Here is a 21,169-nt window from a genome sequence, read left to right as displayed (position 1 = left end):
GCGTATGCTGGCACTCAGCTATGACCGCAGCCACACAGAGGAGGGCTGTTCAGACTCCTGATCATCTACGTAAGTGCTGGAGTTAGCAGGCTGAAGACAGGTAATAAAAGAAATCGATGTACGAAGGAAGAAGAACGAGAGAAAACAGGGCTTAAGCAGCCTCGAGGCGGCATGCAAGATTCATTCCTAGCAGTAACCCTAGTTTCTAAAAATGTTTATACACAAACGGTCTTGAAGTTTGAACGGAAAATGCTAAACACTCATGCCTCTGTAGCCCAGCTAAGATCTGCCAGTGCTTTGGAAGGGCAGGATTCATCTCTAAATATTTAAGAAGCAAAGTCAATAACTATATTTAATAAATTACAGCCTTCTGTAAGCTGGAGAGAATTCAGAAAGAACCTCCCACTCAGGAGAACTCTGCCCCATGAAGCAGGCAGGAATGCCAGCTCCACGTATTAGAAACCTCCCTGCCAAATCGTCCTCCTCCCACCCCCACCCTACGGTCAGGCCCACTCAGGCCCAGGGCACCCCTCAGCCTGTGGGACTGTCTCTCTCTTCTTCCCCGTGCCCTGGGGGTGGCCTCTCCTCCTCTGTGGGGCACAGTGTGGAGGGTGGGGTGGGTCCTTGCTGCCTGCCTGGCTCTGTGGGTCCTTGCTCCCTGGGCCTGGCACAAGGTGCCCGAGACATGTGAGGGATAAAGGCAGGGGGCACCAAGGAGCTCAAGGAACACGGAGCAAGGTCCTGGGACCTGCTGCCCTGGAACGGCTCTGGGTATGGTCAGGGCGTGACCTTGCCAGCCAGGGTGCCATTCGGACCTTGCCGCTTGGCTCCTGGGCCTCTGACGTCTTTCCCACACAGGGACTCCAGAGCGCCCCGACTCCACTCTAGCTTGGCAACGTCCTTCCCAGACTGTGGCACTACGTGGGGTCTGATGAAGGAGGGGGACCGGGGTTCCAAGCCCTGTAGTCTGAGATGCCTGGTGTCCATGAAGGCTGGGAAGGCTCCCTGTTCTGTGGCTTTGGCTGGCCCTGCCCTGCCGACCACAGGTGACCCTCCAGTTGGCTGACACATGGTTTGCTGGCCGACACTGTGTTGTGTATTTCTCAATACAAAACAAAAATGTTAAATCTCACTTAGCAACTATACCCACGTGCCCATGGCTTCTCAGCCACCTGCAAGGCACTGGCGACCACAGGGTCCTGTCCACCTAGAGCGCCTGCCACGCATGGTGGGCTCGTGCTGTGACACCGTCTAGGGAACTCTGCTCTGGAAGAGGCCAGGAGACAGGACCAGGCTCAGGCTGTCCCCGGTGTGGCAGGAACTAGCATGTCCATAATAACGGAGGCATCTGTGCTGAGAGGGAGGCAGGAGGTCACCTCCAACTGCGTCCTTCTCTGGAGAGCGCACAGGTCACTTTCTCCCACCCCAAACGGGAAGGTGAAGAGTGAAGGGCAGGTGTGAAGGGGGGTCATTTTAAGCACATCGTCCCCTGAACCTGACTCGTGCTGCAGGATGCAGGACAAAGGCTTTGTACCGACCTCCACCGGGATGCTGGGGACGGCAGGTGCGATCCCATTCTCGGCGCTGACGTTCCCGGAGCTGTTGTTGGGTGAGCTGGGCCCAGAGCCGGGGGCGCTGCTGCAGGCAGAGTCTGTGGAGGCAGAGAGACCCCGGTGAGTGCCACCCGAATGGAGGGCGGGCCGGGCTGACCTGCGGTCCGGTCCCAGTGCCCGGTGCCTTCCACGCATCTGCTCGTTAGCTCGCGGCAGGCAGAAGTCCCAACAACAAAGAACACGGCCACGGTTTCAAAAAAGGGAGGATGATGCCGAGTTCTGATGCTCCAGTTTTGCCAGACTTCACTTCTTCACGGACGTGCACACTGATCAGTTTTATACCTTGTTTGATTTTCAAGACAGTTTTAAACACCAAAAAGATAAACCCTTAAACACTTATTAATAACCTAACACAGAAGACCAGGAAACGCAGAAGCTGAGTGATCTGGAAAAGCAAAAGGTCAGCTTTCCTGTGCCACTATCAAAAGCTCAGTTCAGAGGAAAGCAACCGACCACGTGACTGCTCTGAGTCGAACCCTCTCATTTTCCCTGCACCGTAGCAAGCATCCAGGGGAAAACGGAGCAGGTGTCTCCTGGGATCTATCAGTGCTACTGGAAATGCACGCTCGGACAGTCTTAGAGGACCCTTATCCATCTGGGTGGCTTGACTCTGGTTAATGAGACCAGATTCCGCTCCGACTGAATGTAACTTCCAAAAGGAGCCACGTCCAATCCAAAGGTCCCTTCAACTCTGAAGGAGCCTGCCGTTATTTCGGGAATACACACCCACTGTGGGAGGCCACTGCGGCTCTCGATAGTCACACAAGGACTCATCTGGCTCTTCGTATGTTTAGTTTAATGGCATTTTTAACAATGGCATCACCTGGTTAAGGCTTTCCAAAGAAAACACGATGTGACCTATTTGCCTCAAAAACTCTAGGAGTCTACTGCTCGGCCATGACTCAGGGGAATCAGAACCTCACCCCCACCCCTGACTTGCCCAGCATGTGCAGGTCAGAAGGAAGGGGCACGTGGGGACACTGGAGAGGAGGTTTAGGGGCATTTTTTCCAAGCAGCCGCTCACTGGAGCCGCCCCCAGCACAGCCTCCTCCACGGTCTGCTGGCTGCCCGGGTCCCTGAAGCCCATGAAGGTGCAGGTGCCCACTCGTGCTGACTGACATGGTATTCACACAGACTGGAGGTGGCGACTCTGCAAATACAGCCCGCGCTGCAGTGAGCAGGATGAGGAGGGCGGGGGAACAGGAAAAGCCGCCCACAGCTCCCCCAGCCTGGCAGACCTGATTCCAGACTCTGCCTGTATTACCTCATCCATCCCTCACTCACTGCATGAGGAAGGTGCCATCATGACTGCGGTGCACGGAAGAGGAGACCGAGGCACACAGCAGCAACCTCACTCGTCCCAGGCCACGTGGCTTGAGGGAGCTGTGAAGGGCGTCTGCATACCTGAGTTAACCCAGCTGGATGGCAAAGGCTCACCTCCTGTTAAACACACTGCCCTCAGGACCATCTTGGGTACATGTTGGCCTCGACAGCTGGGCAGTCTAAACCTCCCAAGGGCAAACCGCTGTGTCCACCCAGAAGCCGTACTCTGGCTGCTTCCCATGGCTCCCGCAGCTCAAATGAGTGTGGGGTTAGCTCACTGTCCCAGGCTCGGATCATGAATACAGGACTGGGTCCCTCCCTGCCCGCTCCTCTTTCTCTCTCTGTCCCTCTAGCCTTCTCACTTCCACCAGACACTAAATCCAGAGATCGGCTTCTCCAGCTGCCAAGGCCATGTTTACCTGCACGGTGAGTGGGCATTCTGAGAGCGCTACCTGTGCTGAGGCGGTGTTTGTATTTCCCTCAAGAAAGCAGGACCCACCTTGTCCAGGCCCCCAGGGCACCCGCCTCGGCCGCACGTGTGGGCAGCATGGCCGCCCTAGACCCCTGCTCTCTGCTGTCAGCCTGTCTCCAGCTACACATCAAGATCCAGCAAATCTTCCTTGAAATGGGCTCCTCCCAGCTGTGTCATCGGAAAAACACCATCACGCATGTGCCTGGGGGGCCAGGACAACTTTTTGGGGCAGTAAAAATTACACGTCTAACTTTCTACCCACTTTTAACTCATTGAGGTTATTATTCTTTTGCATTCTACTTCCAGGAATAGGTCTAACAAAATGAGTATAAATGCATAATCTTCATAGTGTTTAGATCAGCAAAATGGGAACACCATTAGAGGTGCCACAAAATGTGTGTGGCTGACATCGAGTGGAGAAGGACGCAAGATGACGCAGGAAGAGGCTGAGAACTCAGCTGCGTGAGGAGGCGCAGAGCACGGGCTGCGGGGGGCGGGGGGAGGGGGGAGAAAGAGCGCGGGCTGCGGGGGTGGGGGTAAGACGCACAGAGCGCGGGCTGCGGGGGTGGGGGTAAGATGCACAGAGCACGGGCTGCGGGGGGCGGGGGGAGAAAGAGCGCGGTCTGCGGAGTGGGGGGAAGAAGCGCAGAGCGCGGGCCACGGTGGGGGGTACACAGAGTGAGCAGGAGTCCTTCTGGACAGTGCGCATATGGGCACACATTTTCTTCTCTGTGCTCTACGTAGACACCAATTAATCAGTGACTGAGAAGAAGCAAAATATCGACCTGGCTTTCTTTCTGCCAAGAACTGTGACTGCCTCCACTGCTCTGTGCGGGGCCGCCCCGCCTAGAACCCCTAATCCCTGTCTTCTGGAATTCGGCTCCACTCAGAGCAGCCTCCCCATGGTGGCAGCTCCCTGGTGCTGTGCTTGTGTGGGTCAGGTGACATACAACCCTGTCTCTCTGCCCCAACCCCACTCACCTGCCAAGTCCCAGAGCAAATGCCACCTTGGGCAGAGCTCTGCTGGCTCAGAGTGGCTTGTACTGATCTCTCAGCCCCTCGGTCCCTAAGCACGGGCTCTCTCTATGCCACGGCAAAGACCTGACCAGGCCGTGTCACGTGTGACTCCTGGGTGGCCTCACGGGCTCTACGCCACGGCTCAGCACTGACCAGGCCGTGTCACGCGTGACTCCTGGGTGGCCTAGTGTTTGCTGTGCAGTGTGCTCAAATTAGATCACAAGCTCCTTCCAGGCAAGGACTCTGTTGCACTATTTTTGTTCCTGGCCCAGGGCTGACTCACAAACAGCACTCAGCAGTCACTGGCTGACAACAGGAACACCAGCTTTAACACTCAGAAGCAGCTTGCTGAAGGCTCCGTCTCACCCAATGCACACTTAAAAAACACACCGCCAAGGGTCACATGCCCATTAGAGCCGCCCAAGCGAGACGCTGCTCTCGGGAAATAAGGCTGCATTGGTGTTCAAAAGTTTGTAACTCACATGACTCCTCATTCCAACTGAGTCCTCCTGCCAGTTAGACTTAGCGAAAGATACAAGGTCTGTACTACAATGGCCAGAGGAAAGAAACGACATCAGAAATGACAAACATGGAGATTCCCCTGGGCGGGGAGGTGTCAGGCACTTTCTAATGCAAATCCACAAATACCCACAACCAGACCCTTAGACCAGGGCTAAGAACCCCTGAAGTAGAGGAGGGCAGGGCACAAGGCGCGGGCAGGCACTGTGGTTTCGGGCCAGGGCTGCTCGCATCTCACTGCCAAAGCAGAGTCCGTGTACGACGCTGACGCTCACACACACGGGGCACAGCACCAGGAGCCCCCCAGCTTTCCCCAGGTCAGCAGCTTGCCCAGTGGAACCACGTCTTTCACAGACCAGCCACCCTGAGCCTTGGCCTTCAAATCGACTGTTTCTGTGGTGCAAACATGTCCACCGCCTCCCCTCTTTCCAGGCCATCCCCAAGCAGGCCCTTTATCCTGGTGTAATGATTTCAGGAGCAGTGGGGTGAAGGGAGTGTGCCCTGGTGGTGGCTGGTCCTCTGGATGGGGGCGGGTGCCCCCTCAGGACGGGGCTCTGCCCAGTCTTGTCCTTCCGCATGTCCACCACTAGATGGGGCCAACCGAGACATGTCGCTAGGGCCAAGCTGAAGCAACCTCACTGCCGTTTGCCCCTCTGCTGGGTTGATGGGTGCTCTGGCGTGGGAAGACGTGAAAATGCGATGCTGGTTCAGACTCTGCTCAGGGGCAGCAGAGGACAGGGCGGGGCATGAGATTCACCACTACGAGGACCCGCCTTCAGAGAAGAAGCCTCCACTCAAGCTCCTGAACGCATCTCCCACCGCACCGAGCCGGGCACCCTCATGCACCTGCGTCCGACTTGAACCAGCTCTGAGTCACTGACGCTGGGGGCAGGGCCTGGCCTAGACACGCAGGAGTCACCAAGCCTGGTCCCCTGGGCCTGGCACTTCCAGCGCCACGGAAACAGAGGCACACTGGGGGTTGACAGCGTCAGGAAGACACATGGGTTTTCGGAGGCTCCAGAGAGAAATCGCCTGTGGCAGTGAGGCCTGGCGGGGAGGGCAGCGGGGCGGTGTACCTGCTCGGCTGACATACCTGTGACATCCAACGGACGCTTTTTTAGAGCAGTGACCACTGGCCCGTCTTTCCTGCGTAACAAGGGGCTGCTCCGTCTTTCGGCCACTTTCTGCTTTAGCCTGGACCGCAATTTCAGATTCGGTTCAGAAGCTGCGCGAGAAGGAGACGTCATTACAGCCAGGCGGACGGCACTGGGCCCCGGGGCCTGGGCGTCCTTGAGCACACCCACCGGTAAATTACAGCCAGGCGGACACCACTGGGCTCCGGGGGCCCTGGGGGTGCTCAGGCATACGCACACTGGTAAATACTGTCACTCAACGCCACCGTGGGCTGCCGCGGAGAGTGAAGGGAACGCCCGAGGCAGGGGACTCCACCTCCGTTCATCAGTCCCACATAACCAGCACAATGGCTCTGGTGCATTTCTGTGGCCACAGCATGAGACAAGCGCTGGCGGTGGCTTCACAGAATCCTGCCACTACTGCCTTTACCAGCAGATGGGAACACGACTGACCACCTGACTTACTGGGCGTGGCAGGAGGCTGGTGAGGTGTGAAGTCACTTAACGGGGATGTCACGTAACTAATGCTCTACTAGACCATTCGCCCCTATCCTTATAGCTGTGTTGCTGTAACATCACAGGAGGCCTGACAAACAGGGGTGAGGCCCTTGGCCCAGGGATGTGAGGCTGACATCTAAGCTGCACGCTCTCTCGCTCACCTGCGCATCGCCCCAGTTGCGTCGGTCGGTGATGCGGCCAGAGTGTGAGGCTGCTCTCCCACCCCCACCTGGTGAGGCTCGGCAGGGCCCATCCCAGCACCTGTGCCAGCTACGCCTTTCACCTGACCACAGGGGGCAGGTACTGGGGATGGTTTGGTTTCCATGGACAGCTCGACCTGTGTGGACGGAGCCGTGTGGCAATCTGCACCTTTCAGCCCACCATGGTCCCCAACTCTTCTGTGTCTGGAACCCAAACCTCTGGGGCGGAGCCGGCCTTGGGAAGCAGCAGGGATCTAATGGGCAGCAAGCAGAGGCAGAGAAATCCCCAAAGCTGCCCAGGAGAGGCTATCGGCTTTCAGAGTCCAGAACAGTGGTGAGAATGGCCCTGCAGAGACGTGTGTCACACGAGCCTTTGAGTTCCGAGCTCTCGCCTGGCCACTTTCAGGATTCTACCACTTGTAGATTTGCAAATTAGTGAGACTTTACCCCTTTTTAAAAGAACTAGCACTTCTACTTTTCTTAATCTTTCTGGAACAGTAAGTTCACTGCTTCCAGAGCGACAGGAAATGAGATGGAGTTTCTCCTGGAAGCAGGACTGACATGGGCTGGGCAATGGGGACCAGACCCCATGTGACTTCACTCTTTGGGACATGCGGGCGGCCCCGGGCTGTCTCCACTTTGGGCTTTGAGTCAGGGATGTTTGTTCTGCAGGTCTTGGGAAGATGTGGGAGAAGCAAGCTCCCAAATCAGGCTTCCCAGAGAAACCAAAGATGCGCTGTAAGAAGGCACCTCAGCCCGCTGTGCAGGGTGCCAGGCCTCTGTGCTGTGGCCGAGGGCACCCAGACGATGACAGATGATGGATTCAGCCACAAGCCGGCCTCTCCACAGGCTACAGACCAGGACATGTTTCTGTACCTCACACAACTGACCCCGGCAAGTGGTCTACTTCTATTTCCACGTTAGGTTTCTAGCCATTATTTAACAAACAAAACAAAGCCAAGCCAGAAAACCCATCTGATGACCAGGGAAGGAAATACCGCTTCTCCCACCAGCACATCTCCACAGAAACCCATGTGGGCTCTGCAGGGATCTGCCAGGCCCAGGACAGGAGCTGCTGATGGTGGGCAGGAGCCACTTCTGAGGCAGGGGCTGTGTGTGCCCACAGAAGAGCACAGGGTCCCTGGTCTGTGTGAAAGGCCTTCCTTGGTGATGGCCCTGCAACACGGAGCAATGGGAGGCGAGCATGACACGGTCCACTCCAGGCCACCGAGGACTGGCTGTGCTAGCCTGGTGCACAGCCTCCCCCAGGCCCTGAGGGGGTCCTCACGCCACCACCAGGTCATCAGTCGGGCAGATCCTCCACAGCCCCGCCGGGGACCCCAGACTCCTTGTGCGGACAGCTCTACAGCAGCTGCCTTGCCCCGCCCCTTCCCACCCCTCCCCTCCCCCAGGCCTCTGCTCCACACCCTTCTCAAGGCTGACCTGACTCCCCACAGCCCCACTGTCCCCATCACAGTGCCACTGCCCTGTCTTCCTCACAGCTGCCTTTTCACCACCTGAAATCCTTCTGTCCCCTCACCTGTGTACCCTCTGCCTCCCAGCCTGCACACCTGCCTGGCCTCCCTGATTCTAGCCAACTGCGTGTCCCGGGTTGGCTCTGCTTGCAGGGTGGCTGCGCCTGACCAGGAGGCTCCAGGACACCATGCCAGCAGTGCCAGGGACAGCATGGCGTGAGGCTGGGGCCCTCCACTCGTCCCTGCCCCATGGGCTATTCAGCACTTTGACTTCCCTGAGGAACCTATCAGACAAGCGGTTTCAGATGCAGGGCTGGGGGGGCGGGCTGAGCAGCAGCACGTGGGCTGGGAGTGAAGGGGGGTGCTGGAGCCCACCCAGGGCACATGCAGTGGCCTTCCTGGGGAGGACTGAGCAGCCCCAGGGGGCAGAAGGCAGCCAAGGGAGCAGCACACCATGAGGCCCATCTCACTAATGCTTTCAGGGTGGCCAGCCTTCCTGCTTCCTGCCCTCTCTCATTCCTGCCAGTCCAGGAGTCTCCTAGATTGACTTAAGAGAAGACACAGTGACCTACAGTTTCAGCCATTCCAATGCATGTGTCTTAAAGCTTGCACAGCGTCTGTAACTCCGGACATTCTCCCAAAGGCAGCCAAAGCAGATGATGCAGGTAAGCTGGCACCTGGCGAGGTGGGGGCCGAGCCCACCTGTGCACCGGCCCGCTGCAGCAGCCCTTCACCGCGTTCCAGACACGACGTGGCCAGGCAGAGGAACCGCAGGAACCGGATTCCACCCCTCACAGGGCTGCAGGTCCACTGACAGAACCAAAGCATCGGGCCGGAGGCCTTGTGGGAGAGTCGCTCCCACCAAGCACAGGGGAGGGCAGGAAGGGTGCCAAGTGCGCTTCCAAACACAGCGTCTGCTCCTCGGGGAACACGGAGCAGGTGGGATCGCTTCTCCTGAAGCCGATCAAGTAAATTACTAATTAAGGCAGATACAACACTCCAATCATAAGCTTAAAATTCAGCACAATGCCTAGCAGCTGCCTCCATCCTTCCGCCAGAAGCAATTTTGATCGGGACACAGGTTTGCTCTTCCCAACTTAAACTGTGGGCCTGAGAGTCAGCTGCAGGTGAGGCGGCTCTCGGAGCTGGAATGCTTTAACTGTTCAGCAGCCGGGTTTAGAGGGGACATGTGTGCACCTGGCACGAGTGTGGAGGGTGATTTCTGTGCTGGCCTGACGCAACGTCCAGGAGCCAGCGAGAAAAGAACCCACTGATTTGGCAGCAGAGAATGCGCAGAACACTGCCTTGGGACAAGGCACGCGGGCAGAGCTGGAGAGAGAAGGAGGCACCTGCTTCCCGCTGCTCTTCCCTGAAACCCTGAAGTGGCAGCAAAGGAAATAATAAAGAGGATAAAGCCAAGAGGACAAAACTCAAGTGCTGCAGGAAGGGACTGGAGAAAGAGAGGAGAACTGTCAGAAGGCGGAGTGATGAAAAATGGGAGTGAAAAGGTTCTGCAACAAATACGGTAAATGCCAGGAGAAAATACGGTAAACGGCGTGGAGAAAATCACCAGCCAACTCCAGACCTACCCTCCCGCCAAAGAGGGGCTGGACACGGAGGCCGAGAAGCCCCCACCTGCAAGATCCCAAATTGCCCCAGAGCTCTGGGGACAAAGGCGCGGCGCCCTGAGAAGTTTTGGACTCGGCGACAGCCACTTCAAGGGCAAGACGATGGCCTGAAAACCCTGCAGGCAATGACTTCTGTCCCCGATCAACTTATCAACCGAGTACAACAGAATAAAGAGGTTTACCAGCAAGCGAGGACTCCCAGAAACTCATGCTCCACACTTGATTTCTTCAAGAGCCGACGGAAGACATGCACGACCACAATGGCGGAGGAAAGCAAGCAAAGGAGGCTGCAGAGCGAGGCCACGGAGGCCGTGGAGCCCGGGAAGGAGGCGGGGGCCAGGCCGGGAGAGCAGACCGTCCAGACACACTGGGCAGTGAGGCCAGAACCACCAGGCGGCTTGTGGTGCCTGGCTGTGCAGTGGAGAGTCTCCTAGGTCTGCTGAACTGTGGGCCTGAATTAATAACAGGCAGGTGCGAAACGAAATCAACTTCCGGAAAAATTTCTACCAGAAAGATGCAGCCAGGGTGCACTCTGCGGTTCCGCTGTGAGCATGACACGCCTAAATGATGCAGGCTGGGCGGGCAGAGGCAGGGACGGCTGCTTTCCTGTCATGAGCATCGTGGGGGTCTATGATGAATGTACATTTATTTACTTCGGTAAAAATAAAAAGATAATTCTGGCTGGATGCAGTGGCTCACACCTATAACCCCAGTACTCTGGGAGGCCGAGGCTGGTGGATCACCTAAGGTCAGGAGTTCGAGACCAGCCTGACCAACATGATGAAACCCCATCTCTACTAAAATATAAAAGTTAGCCAGGTGTAGAGGCAGCAGCTATAGTCTCAGCTACTCGGGAGGCTGAGGCAGGAGAATCGCCTGAACCCAGGAGGTGGAGGAAGTTCAGGCGTGGTGACAGTGAGGTTCTGTCTCTAAATAAACAAATAAATAAAATAAAAAGATAATTCTAAAAAGACAAACGATGGACTGGAATCTAACTTATGTAACATAGGAAGAGACAGGATGGAAAACAGCATATAAGCAGTACCTACAAAGGAACAAGAAAAGACGGTGCCCGAGACAAGAACAAACGAACGGGCTGCCACTGAACAGCATCCATTCTGCCCCGACGGAGCCGCCCCGCGTGCCCTGCAGGGCTCCAGATTCTGCCCCGATGGAGCCGCCCCGCGCGCCCTGCAGGGCTCCAGATTCTGCCCCGATGGAGCCGCCCCGCGCGCCCTGCAGGGCTCCAGATTCTGCCCCGATGGAGCCGCCCCGCGCGCCCTGCAGGGCTCCAGATTCTGCCCCGATGGAGCCGCCCCGCGCGCCCTGCAGGGCTCCAGATTCTGCCCCGATGGAGCCGCCCCGCGCGCCCTGCAGGGCTCCAGATTCTGCCCCGATGGAGCCGCCCCGCGTGCCCTGCAGGGCTCCAGATTCTGTACTGATGGATCCGCCCCGCGCGCCCCCCAGGGCTCCAGATTCTGCAGTGATGGAGCCAGCCGGCAGGGCTCCAGAATTTGCACTGATGGAACCACCCCGCGCGCCCCCCAGAGCTCCAGATTCTGCACTGATGGAGCTGCCCGGCGCGCCCCGCAGGGCTCCAGATGCTGGGCATAGGGTGGCTCAGAAGACAGGGCCTGGTTGGGGTGGCCCTGCTGCCCAGCTCTGGGGCACCAGCCACCCTGGACCCTTTGCATGCTGCTCACGTGCTACTGAGGAGGGAAGCACACAGACCTGCCCGCCCTTGACTCAGAGTGAGCACTGCTCACTCAAACACCAACAGGCTCGCCACCCTCATCAGCAGCCAAATCCGCTAGAATGAACTGCAACACAGTCCCACTCAGGGGCGGAGGGGGGGTAGTTGGGGACAATGGCCTCTCAGGCTGCTGGGAGGGGGTACAATTTGCTCAGTGTTTTAGAATATACATACTCTCTGAACCAGCAGCTCCATTTTCAGGAACCTTTCATACAGAAATACTAGCACAGTGAGAAAAGGTGCTCAAAGTTGCTGGCAAAATAACTAGAAAACAGTGACAACTCACATCTGTGTCTTAGACTACTACAGAGAAAGGCGTTCAGCTTTATATGTTGAAATCGAATAAAGGCCACGATATAATATTAATTTAAAAATGTGGAGGAGAAAATGCAAAACAGATATTTTTGTTAACAAGACAACTGATAAACACACAGACACACAGAAACAGATACACGCCGAAACACCAACACACACACAAACACGGACATGCACACACAGACACCACAGAAACACACATAGAAACAGACACACATGTAAAGACAGATACACAGAAACGCAGATATGCACACAGACACAGAGACACAGAAACAGAAACAGACACACACATGGAAATGCAGACACACAGAAACACAGATACACACATAGAAACAGACACACACAGAAACACAAACACACCAGAAACACAGATACAGAAATACAGACACACACAGAAAGACAGATACACAGAAATGCAGATATGCACAGATACACAGACACACACACAGAAACAGATACAAACAGAAACACAGATACACACACAGACACAGATATACTGCTACACACCCCCACAAACGGGCAGAGAAAAAGATCTGAACAGATACATAACAAACTAGTAACAGTAGCCATCTCTGGGAAGTACGATTCAGGGTGTGCTGACTTTGTTTTGTTATAAGCACACATCACTTCTATGGTTCTTTTAAATACGGTGCAGGTGGTGTGTTTTCCTACACGTTCCTTCCTACTCAATCCTCTCCATGGAAACATTTCACCTCCATCAGTCTCAGTGTAGTTTTACCACTGAACAGTGGAATAAAATGTGTATTTGAAAACAGTTCAAGAGCTCCTGGGGTACTTTCCACATTAGAAGGAGTTGGGTTTTGACAGATGTCAACGCTGGAAGGATGGGCACAGAGGGCCAGGTGGCCCATTCCTGACACAGAAATTGCCTAATATTTAACCATCCTTAAGACTCCTCTAAATTTTTTTTTTTTTGGAAAAGCACAACAATGCCTTTTTAAGAACCTCCTGAACACACTCATCCTCACTTTTTAAGAACACAAATGATGGAGGACCCAGCCCAGCACAGGAGCCCCTGAATCTGGCGGTGGGGGGGCTGCCTATCTGGGAGCTAGAAGCTGGGCTGAGCTGGCTCTGGAGGGCACTACAGATGGGAACCTCTTCCGATCTGCTCAAAGGCAGCACAAGGAACAAGAGATTCCACTGACCACTCCTGAGCGGTGCCACCTTGCAGCTCCTGACCTATGTAACACACCTTTACATTCAGCAGTAGCAGGTGTGGGCACTGACCATTTCTGCGTGGTCCACGCCTCTCTCCAGCAGTTTCTGCAAACTGCATTAGAGGAAGAGATGGCGTCAATGGCCACAGGCTTTGTATGAAACAGAGAGCCCCTTCCCAAACTCAGGGATGGATGTCAGGGCAGAAGACGCTCTCCGGCCCTACGTCACAGTACCTCAGCCTACTCGACATGTGGATAAGAACTACTTGGGCCTTTATGCAGTTCACTCAGAAAGCAGGGAGAAGCCCAGGAGCTTACTGACAAGCTGTGGGGCTTGACTGATCAAACAGAAGGCAGGCATGAAGTGGACAGATCATGGCCCCACCTTAGGCTGGCAAGCAGTGGGAGGCTGTCCTGCTGCCCAGGACGTGGCATAGTGAGGGCCAGCCTGGCCACGGGTCCTGTGCTCTTCCTCGCCAAGTAGGACAGCTTTCCCCCAAAACGGAGGAAAACCCACCCTATCTGTACTTCAAAGCAATGGACGGACGTTTCCACGAGCAGCCGTGATCCTGAGTGACTGGTCTCAGGAGGCCCCGGGTGAGGAGGGCAGAGCTAGGTGAGCACTGGTCAAGGCTCTGACCCTGGAGGCAGGTCCAGGGGAGCCCAGATGCGTGGTCCACACAGGTGCCATCAGAACTGGGTCACAGGATCAGTCCAGCCCCCTCCCAATTCACACCCAACTGCAGGGACCAAGCCCTACCAGGCAGGCTAGAGACTTCTGGAACTGTTTGCCTCCCACTGTTTGCTAGTCTGGAACAAGGCTGAGGTACCAACTTCTTACTGAACATCAGCTCTGGGATTTCGCTTCCTTGAAAGAGTCAGGACAATCCATGCCAGTGGCACAGCCCTGGCCAGCAGCGGGGCCCGGACACGTGCTGCGGAGTGTCTGCTGACAGCACCATGTGCTCAAGGACACGCCAGGATGCGGGACAGCAGTTCCGTGGAGTGCACAGTTCTCAGGGCTGAGGTCCAGGACGTTGGTGGCAAATGGGAGGAACGGGGCTGGCTGGACAGCAGTTAGTTGTTTTGGCCTCATTTCGTCTATCACAAGTCACGTGAGGGGAAAATTTAAGAGTCATTATAAAAAATACACGGCTGCTAGTATCTTCAAGACAATCATGAAGAAGATGCTGCTGAAGAAAAGTAAGATCCCTAAGCATCATCAAAATGGCAAAATGCTGCTTGCTTTTCAAAGTGGAAAAGCCTCCGTTCCTCGGTGTGAATGTGGACGTGAAGACTGCTGAAATGCAGTTTGTGGTGAAGCCATCTGACAGCACACGGTGTAGGAAAGATCCAGCGCCACCATCTGTGACAACGATCCACAGTCTTGTCTCTTATGACTATATTTAAAAATACACATTTGGCAGCTTCACGAGGCTGCAGAAACCCAAAGTCAGGGTGACCCTTGAGGCTGCACAGACGTGCGAAGGGACCAGGCACCACCTCACCCTGGGCCGAACTCCGGTGGGAGGTGGAGGCCCCTGAAGTGGAGACACCCCTGCTATCAATCTCCCAGGAAAGGGGTGGAGCCTCTGGCAGGAAATCAGAGCTGGAGCTGGGGCCGTGGGTAAAGGGTCTGACTCTCCAGCCCAGCCGTGGAGGCTTGCTCTAGTTCTGAGCTCCGGGGAGGTGGCACTCAGGTAAAGGCAAGCTAGCAGCGAGGAGATGAGTCCTGAAAAGCCAACAGAGCAAGAAGGCCCCTTCTGGACAGATGTTTGGCTATAAAGGTTGGTGTTCCCATCTATGCGGTCCTTCCCTAAGGGGAGGTGAGTGGCTCCTGCTTGTTCCTACCTGACCTGTGGGCATGGAGGGAGAGAGGTGGGGGGTGCTGGGTCCCGCAGTTGTCGGTCATTGGATGGAGAAAATAAATCAAGAACACCCTAACAGCACAGATAACCAAGAGCAGAAGCCACCTTGATTGGGTCCTATTCGAAGGACTTGGCGAATATTAATTCATTCACATCTCATGACAGTCCGAAGAGAGCAGCATTTCATAGGTACATTTTACAGATGATGAAACGGGGGCACAGAGAGGTTCAAGAGCTCCCCCAAATCCCGAGACGGTGAGTGAAGGAGCTGGGCAGGAGCTCAGGCACCTGTGCCTGCCCGCAGGTACAGGCGATGGGAATGCCCTGGATATGCCCAAGCTCAGAGCCGGGGCCACTGTGTTGCCTTCACCAGGGAAGTAAGACATCTGAGCTGGTACAGGTGTGACCCGTCACCCACAGAGCCAGCAAAGGACATGTAAAAACTGCATGAGTGATGATAAAATTAGCAAGAGAGTGGCAAAGTTTTTCACATGTTCAGAGGTCAGACAATTGCCCTTTAGAAATGGAGAAACGGGAAAACTGTGTGCCAGGTCAGTGTAAGTAATGTCAAGTCAAAATCATATAATTAGGCTGGGCAGGATGGCTCACATCTGTAATCCCAGCACTTTGGGAGGCTGAGGCAGGCAGATCACGAGGTCAGGAGTTTGACATCAGCCTGGCCAACATGGTAAAACCCCGTCTCTGTTAAAACTACGAAAATTAGCTGGGCATGGTGGCACACACCTGTAATCCCAGCTACTCAAGAGGCTGAGGCAGGAAGAATTGCTTGAACCCGGGAGGTGGAGGTTGTGGTGAAGCCAAGATTCTGCCACTGCACTCTCTGGCCTGGGCGACAGAGCTAGACTCTATCTCAAAAAAAAAAAAAAAAAATCATGTAATTATTGAAGAGTACAGCGCAATGATTAAAGATGATCATTTTGATTCATTCAAGGAACTTCATATCTAAAATTTAATGACATGTTTCGTATTACCAACTACTGCAGAAAAGCATGGATGTAAATTACTTAGAATGAGTGACATCAAGTGTTTGAAAGTAGACAGATGTGTCAAGGGTGATACAGGGCGTAGAACTATACACTATTCTCTGAAGTGGTTTAAACATTTTCTCTGGAATCTTTACGTTGTTAATATTATTAATGTGGTAGTGACGTCTTTTTAAAAAACTGATAATGCAATGATCAAATCTTAATTAAGTTCTTCTGGAGTATTATGTATTCTAAACATTTCCTGAAGTGTGAAAAGAGAATTCTCTCCTCCATTCTCAAGAAAGCGGGAGCTGGAAGGCGGTGCCAGCACAAGGTTAGAAGCAAGGTAGGTGTCAGACTCTGCTTCAATCCTCACCAGAGGAACACAGCAGCACAGAAGGCCAACGGCAGAGAAGCTGCAAGATCAGGGGTCCTGCCTGTGCACAGAAGACTCTGAGGGCCAACAGCGGGTCAGGGACTCGACAGTGTAACTCACCCCTGCTGACAGCCTTCCTTGCTGCGAATTATTCATGCCAGGTTCGGTTTCTTTGATCCCCAGGTAGTGCTGATGCTGTTTTTGGGATGGGGAAGGAGCCAGTGCAAACAGCTCATAGGGCTCCCCGATCCCTGCTGTTCCCTTAGGAGTTGGGGTGTGGAGCTACCGGGGAACTCTCTGGGACCCGATGGGATGGTGGGGTGTGCTGTCCTTTCTTGGGGCCCTTGGTGGGAAGGCATGTCCCCATGTGAAGCCGACTTGTTCAGCTTGGTGGCCAAGCTCCCGGGTCTGTGGCTCTGCAGTCTGAGCGCCATAGCCATCACTCCCACAAGCCGAGACTCTGGGGCTGGGTGTGTGCCATGGCCGTGAGGACATGGGTGTGGGCAGCCCTGCTGTACCGCTGAGGAAATGGGGGCCAGGGGCATGGAAGGCATTGGTTTCAGGGCGCACAGAGTGGTTACAGCAGTGAGCCCAGATCCAACCCACCGGCTTGACGGCAACACCCCGGCCTCCCAGCCGACCCCCCGGCCTCCCGGTCGCCCCTTCGGCATCGCTCCAGTTCCCCGGGCAGGGTTCCCTGGGTCTCTCTCCCAGCACAGGGTCCATCACTCACTGTGGACTTTGGTTTGGTGGATGGAATTTGATTAATAATAGCATCAATCCTCAGAAAGGAAACCTGGAGGGCAATTTCTAAGAATCAGCCCACAGGGTCTCTCTTGGTATTACTGGGCACATCTTTCTGGAAAAAATACTGATCTCTAAACTGCCTGTTTCTTTGGCGCTCTAGGGTGCTCTCCAGCTGAAATCCAGGACCATTCTCAGTAGAAGCAACAGTGGGAACCACAGGCTCACACCCATGAAACTCAAAGCAGCAGCAGCTCTAGGTTCACTTTTCCCAGTAAAAGTTTACGGCCCAAATGGAAACCCGCCTATGTTTGCAGGATTCTTGTGCCTCTGACTTGGAGACGACAGAGCCACCCTGATATGGCCCTCTCTAGCAGGGTCTCTGCCATCCCAATACAGCACACTCCTCTGGGGTCACAGCAGGCCTGTTCCAGTCCTCTCCTCCAGGGACACGGCCATCCTATATGGTCTACTCTAGCAGGGTCTCCACCATCCCAATTCAGCCCACTCGGAGGTCATGGCCGGCCTGTTACAGCCCACTCCTCCAGGGACACAGCCAGCCCAATATAGCTCACTCCACCCGGGACGTAACCGGCCCGATGCGACCCACTCCGTCTGGGAAGTAACCATCCCGATGTGACCCAGTCCACCTGGGACATAACCAGCCCAATATGGTCCAGTCCACCCGGGATATGTCCTGCCTGATATGGCCCACTGCTCCAGGAACACCACTGTCTGAATACCCGCAAAACAGCCCACTCCACCGGGAATGTGGCTGGCCCAGTATGGCCCATTCCATTTGGGAGTGGCTGATCTGATACAGCTCACTCCTGTAGAGTCACAGCCCACTGCACCTGAGCCATGTCCGGCGCGATACGGCCTGCTCTAGGGTCACAGCTGGCCTCATATGACCCACCTCTCCAGGGGCGTGGCTGGCCTGCTACAGCCCCCAGCAACCTCTCACAGTGCCTCATCGCTCCAGTGAAGAAGTCCTTGTGTGAGCGATTACGTTCACTGTTTCTGCCCAGAATTGGCCAAAACTTTTGGTTAACACAGAATTTGTTTAGCGAGAGAAAGTGGTGCCCTAAGATGTCATCTCCAAGAGCCGACCCCCAGGGAGGGTACCTTGGGATCTCCCACCCTGCCTTGCTGTTTGTGGGTCCACCGTCCACACGTGGGATGAGGCACTGCCTGCCCTCAGCATTTCTCTGCGCAGAGTCTCTGGATGGCAGCACCCCCTGGCCCCTGCCCTTCTTGCCACCCTAATGCACTGCCCACAGCCACCCTAATCATTATCTGAAGCCACTGCCCACTTGTTCCATAGCCCCTGAGAAAGTCTAAGGGTGTCCTGACTTGTGAAGTCATTGCTGCAGCCGCCTCCCCCGGGCACCTGCCTGTGCCTAGATGCTCTTCTCTCTCTGGCTTAGGACAGAACTGCCACACGTAACTCTGGGCCCAACGTGACGTTCCCTGCGGGACTCAGTGATTTCTTTCTCATAAAGATTTCCCTCCCACTCTGACGACCCCCAAAACTCTGCTGCATAGGCACTGCTCAGAGCCATCCCTGAAGGCCACAGGCTTACCTGCCCTCAGATGGCACATGACCCACAAGCAGGAAGTGCTTCACCCCGTGACCACTGTGGGGATGCCCCTCAGTGTGGCAAAGTCTAACACGCCACTCAGAGAAAAGAAAACTGAGTGTGCTTTCAAAGTCAGTTTGAGTCTTCAACAGTGGTGTGCATGTGTGAGGTGCATTTCTTTAGGTATCAATCGTAAGGAAATGCTTAGGGGTATCTTTTCTAAATTCTGCTCTAATGAAAGAGGCAAATGGGTAAAACTCTGCAGGTGGTTCCTTCTCAGAGGGGAAGAGAGTGGCAGGCCCTGCATGGCTTGAGGCGTGGAAGGTGTGTGTACAGGAGGCCTCCTGGCCCACGGCATGCCTGGGGCACTGACCTGTTTTCCTAAGAGGGAAGTCATCTTTGGCGTCGTACATTCCCAGGACCGGGTGGTTATAGGAGGCCGACACTCCGCTCTGGGGTGGAGAACTCTGATCGAGGGAACTGTGCTGCGTTTTCCTGGAGAGAAGGCAAAGACAGATGGTTTAGTTTGCCTAGGGCACTGCCCCAGGCGTGCTGCAGCTGAGAAGCCACACACATGATGATCTTTCCCTTGAAACCTCAGCCCCACCTCAAAAGACGAGCTTCTTCCCTAGGGTCAAGCTGAAATTAAACAGAAACAGAATGCTCAACAAGCAAGCAAACACTCAATGCCCACATCCTCTTCTGCGGGACCACAGTGCTCAGGGCTGGGACAGGCAGCGCCTCTGGCTGTTTTCCTGGCAGACGATCTCCACCTGGCCCTGCCTTCTAAGATGGCTCCAGCCCGGTCTGTTCTCTGTCAGGGCCATCACTGGCCACTCAGAGAGCCTGTCCCCAGTGGGGAGAGGCAGAGGAAGGCAGTAGGCTGTGGCGTAAGGCATCAAAAGTGAGTTCACAGGCAGCCGGGATGGGTCAACAAGCACTCTAAGAACAAATGCTGGTGATGTCTGGGCTCTCTCCGCTACCTGGAGAGAAGGAACCCAGGCGGCCATCTCTCAGCAGAAAGCACCCAGCCTCATCTGTACCTTCACCTGTGCAAAACTCACCCTGGTCACTTCCTTCTCCAGGGGAGGAATAGGATGGCAGCTACTGATACTCTGTGCTCAGGGAGCTGACCTACGAAAGGGACTTCCTGTATGAACAACCAGGTGCAACTCTACACCCTCCAGATAGCAAGATAGGAGGAGCAGGCTGCCAGGAGGAGGGCCAGAGGAGGGCTGTGGAACGGGCGTATGTGGGCTGCCACCCAGATGACCGTCAGCAAGGCCTTTGTTGATGGCACTGCCGGCTGAGTCTTGCTCAAAACACTGAGCTGAGTGGAATAAATTCTCTCTTTAAACTGTGTAATCTGCTTAATGACTAGAAACAAATTTGCAAACTTATTTAGAATTGGTTAGACTATTTGAATACACAGTACACCACACCAATGCACCTGGAGTTATCTGAATTAAGAAAGAGCTCTTAAATGGGTACAGGTGTGTATTTAAATATTTGAGGGCACACCAGTGCAAAGACTGTGCTGAAGGGACTCAGACAAAACTAACCTGAGGCCAGGCGCCTGGGGCCCAGCTTCAGGCCACGCCCCAACTCCGCCCACTGCCCAGGGCACACCTCCACCCCAAGTGCTGTTTCCTGGGGAATTCCTCCGCGGAGGCTGGGGCTGCAGGGCTGGGCCACGCCTGTCTGCACCCCTGTGGGAGCCTGGCCTCTCCCTGGGACCACGTCCTGGTGCAAGCCTCCCTTCTTCTCCCTGAGGTGCCCATCCTCCCTCAATCTCATGAAAAGGTCTGCAGGCAACACTCCTTTCTCTCCCAAAGAGTATTTTCAGTCCGTATCCTATGGGGAATGTGGTCTTGGCGACTGCAAACTTCTCCAGCACCAGCTGACAGCCTGGGACCATTTCTGCATCCACTTTTGCCTTCATAAGAAACATAGTGACTTGCACAGGCATCCATGAGTTAAAAAAATCATTATTTACATAATAATAACTTAAATCTTTTAAATACACAGAATAAAAATTGTGATTACATGGGAATGCTAGGGTTTGCTTACAGGGAAGCAGGAGTTGCAAAAGTCACATTCCTTTAGGATCTAACAGGTCTTCTTTTACTGTTCTGGTCTCTTGAGGTGCTTTCACTGTTAAAAACCCCATTTTTTGTCAAACCTTAAAACCAACAGAGCAGGAGGCGCAGGAGGGGCTCAGCCCTGCCCCTGCCTGTCAGCGCCTCCTCAATGGACCCAGTACCTCACAGGAGGGACCTCACCTCCTGCACAGCCCGGCTCACCACCAGGAGCACACGGCGCACCTGCCCACCAGATACCAGGAGAGAGTGGCCCTCACCGTCAGGGCAGCCACACGTGCCCAGCCCCGGTCACACGGCCCCAGGCCGGAGCACACATGTGTGCCCTCAGTGAAGAAGCATCCCGCTGGGAGAACAGAAGGGAAGCTCCATCCCTGCTGCACTCACAC

General features: G+C 54.9%; 1 protein-coding gene across 9 annotated transcripts in view; it reads right to left on the bottom strand.

The window, feature by feature from the left end:
* HDAC4 (histone deacetylase 4) overlaps positions 1-21,169 on the bottom strand; it is a 340,829-nt gene that overhangs the window by 85,762 nt on the left and 233,898 nt on the right. For all 9 annotated transcript variants that reach the window (XM_039469908.2, XM_039469911.2, XM_039469907.2 and 6 more), the window contains 3 exons: positions 19,055-19,176; positions 6,038-6,169; positions 1,539-1,651 (listed from right to left, as the gene is read on the bottom strand). In XM_039469908.2, coding sequence (XP_039325842.1) covers positions 1,539-1,651; positions 6,038-6,169; positions 19,055-19,176 — 367 coding nt within the window. The remainder of the gene's footprint in view (positions 1-1,538; positions 1,652-6,037; positions 6,170-19,054; positions 19,177-21,169) is intronic.

The sequence above is a fragment of the Saimiri boliviensis genome, chromosome 5 (genome assembly GCF_048565385.1).
Source record: "Saimiri boliviensis isolate mSaiBol1 chromosome 5, mSaiBol1.pri, whole genome shotgun sequence".
Taxonomy (NCBI): domain Eukaryota; kingdom Metazoa; phylum Chordata; class Mammalia; order Primates; family Cebidae; genus Saimiri; species Saimiri boliviensis.
The sequence above is the reverse complement of the archived record's forward strand: the minus strand, read 5'-3'. Positions and strand labels throughout refer to the sequence as shown.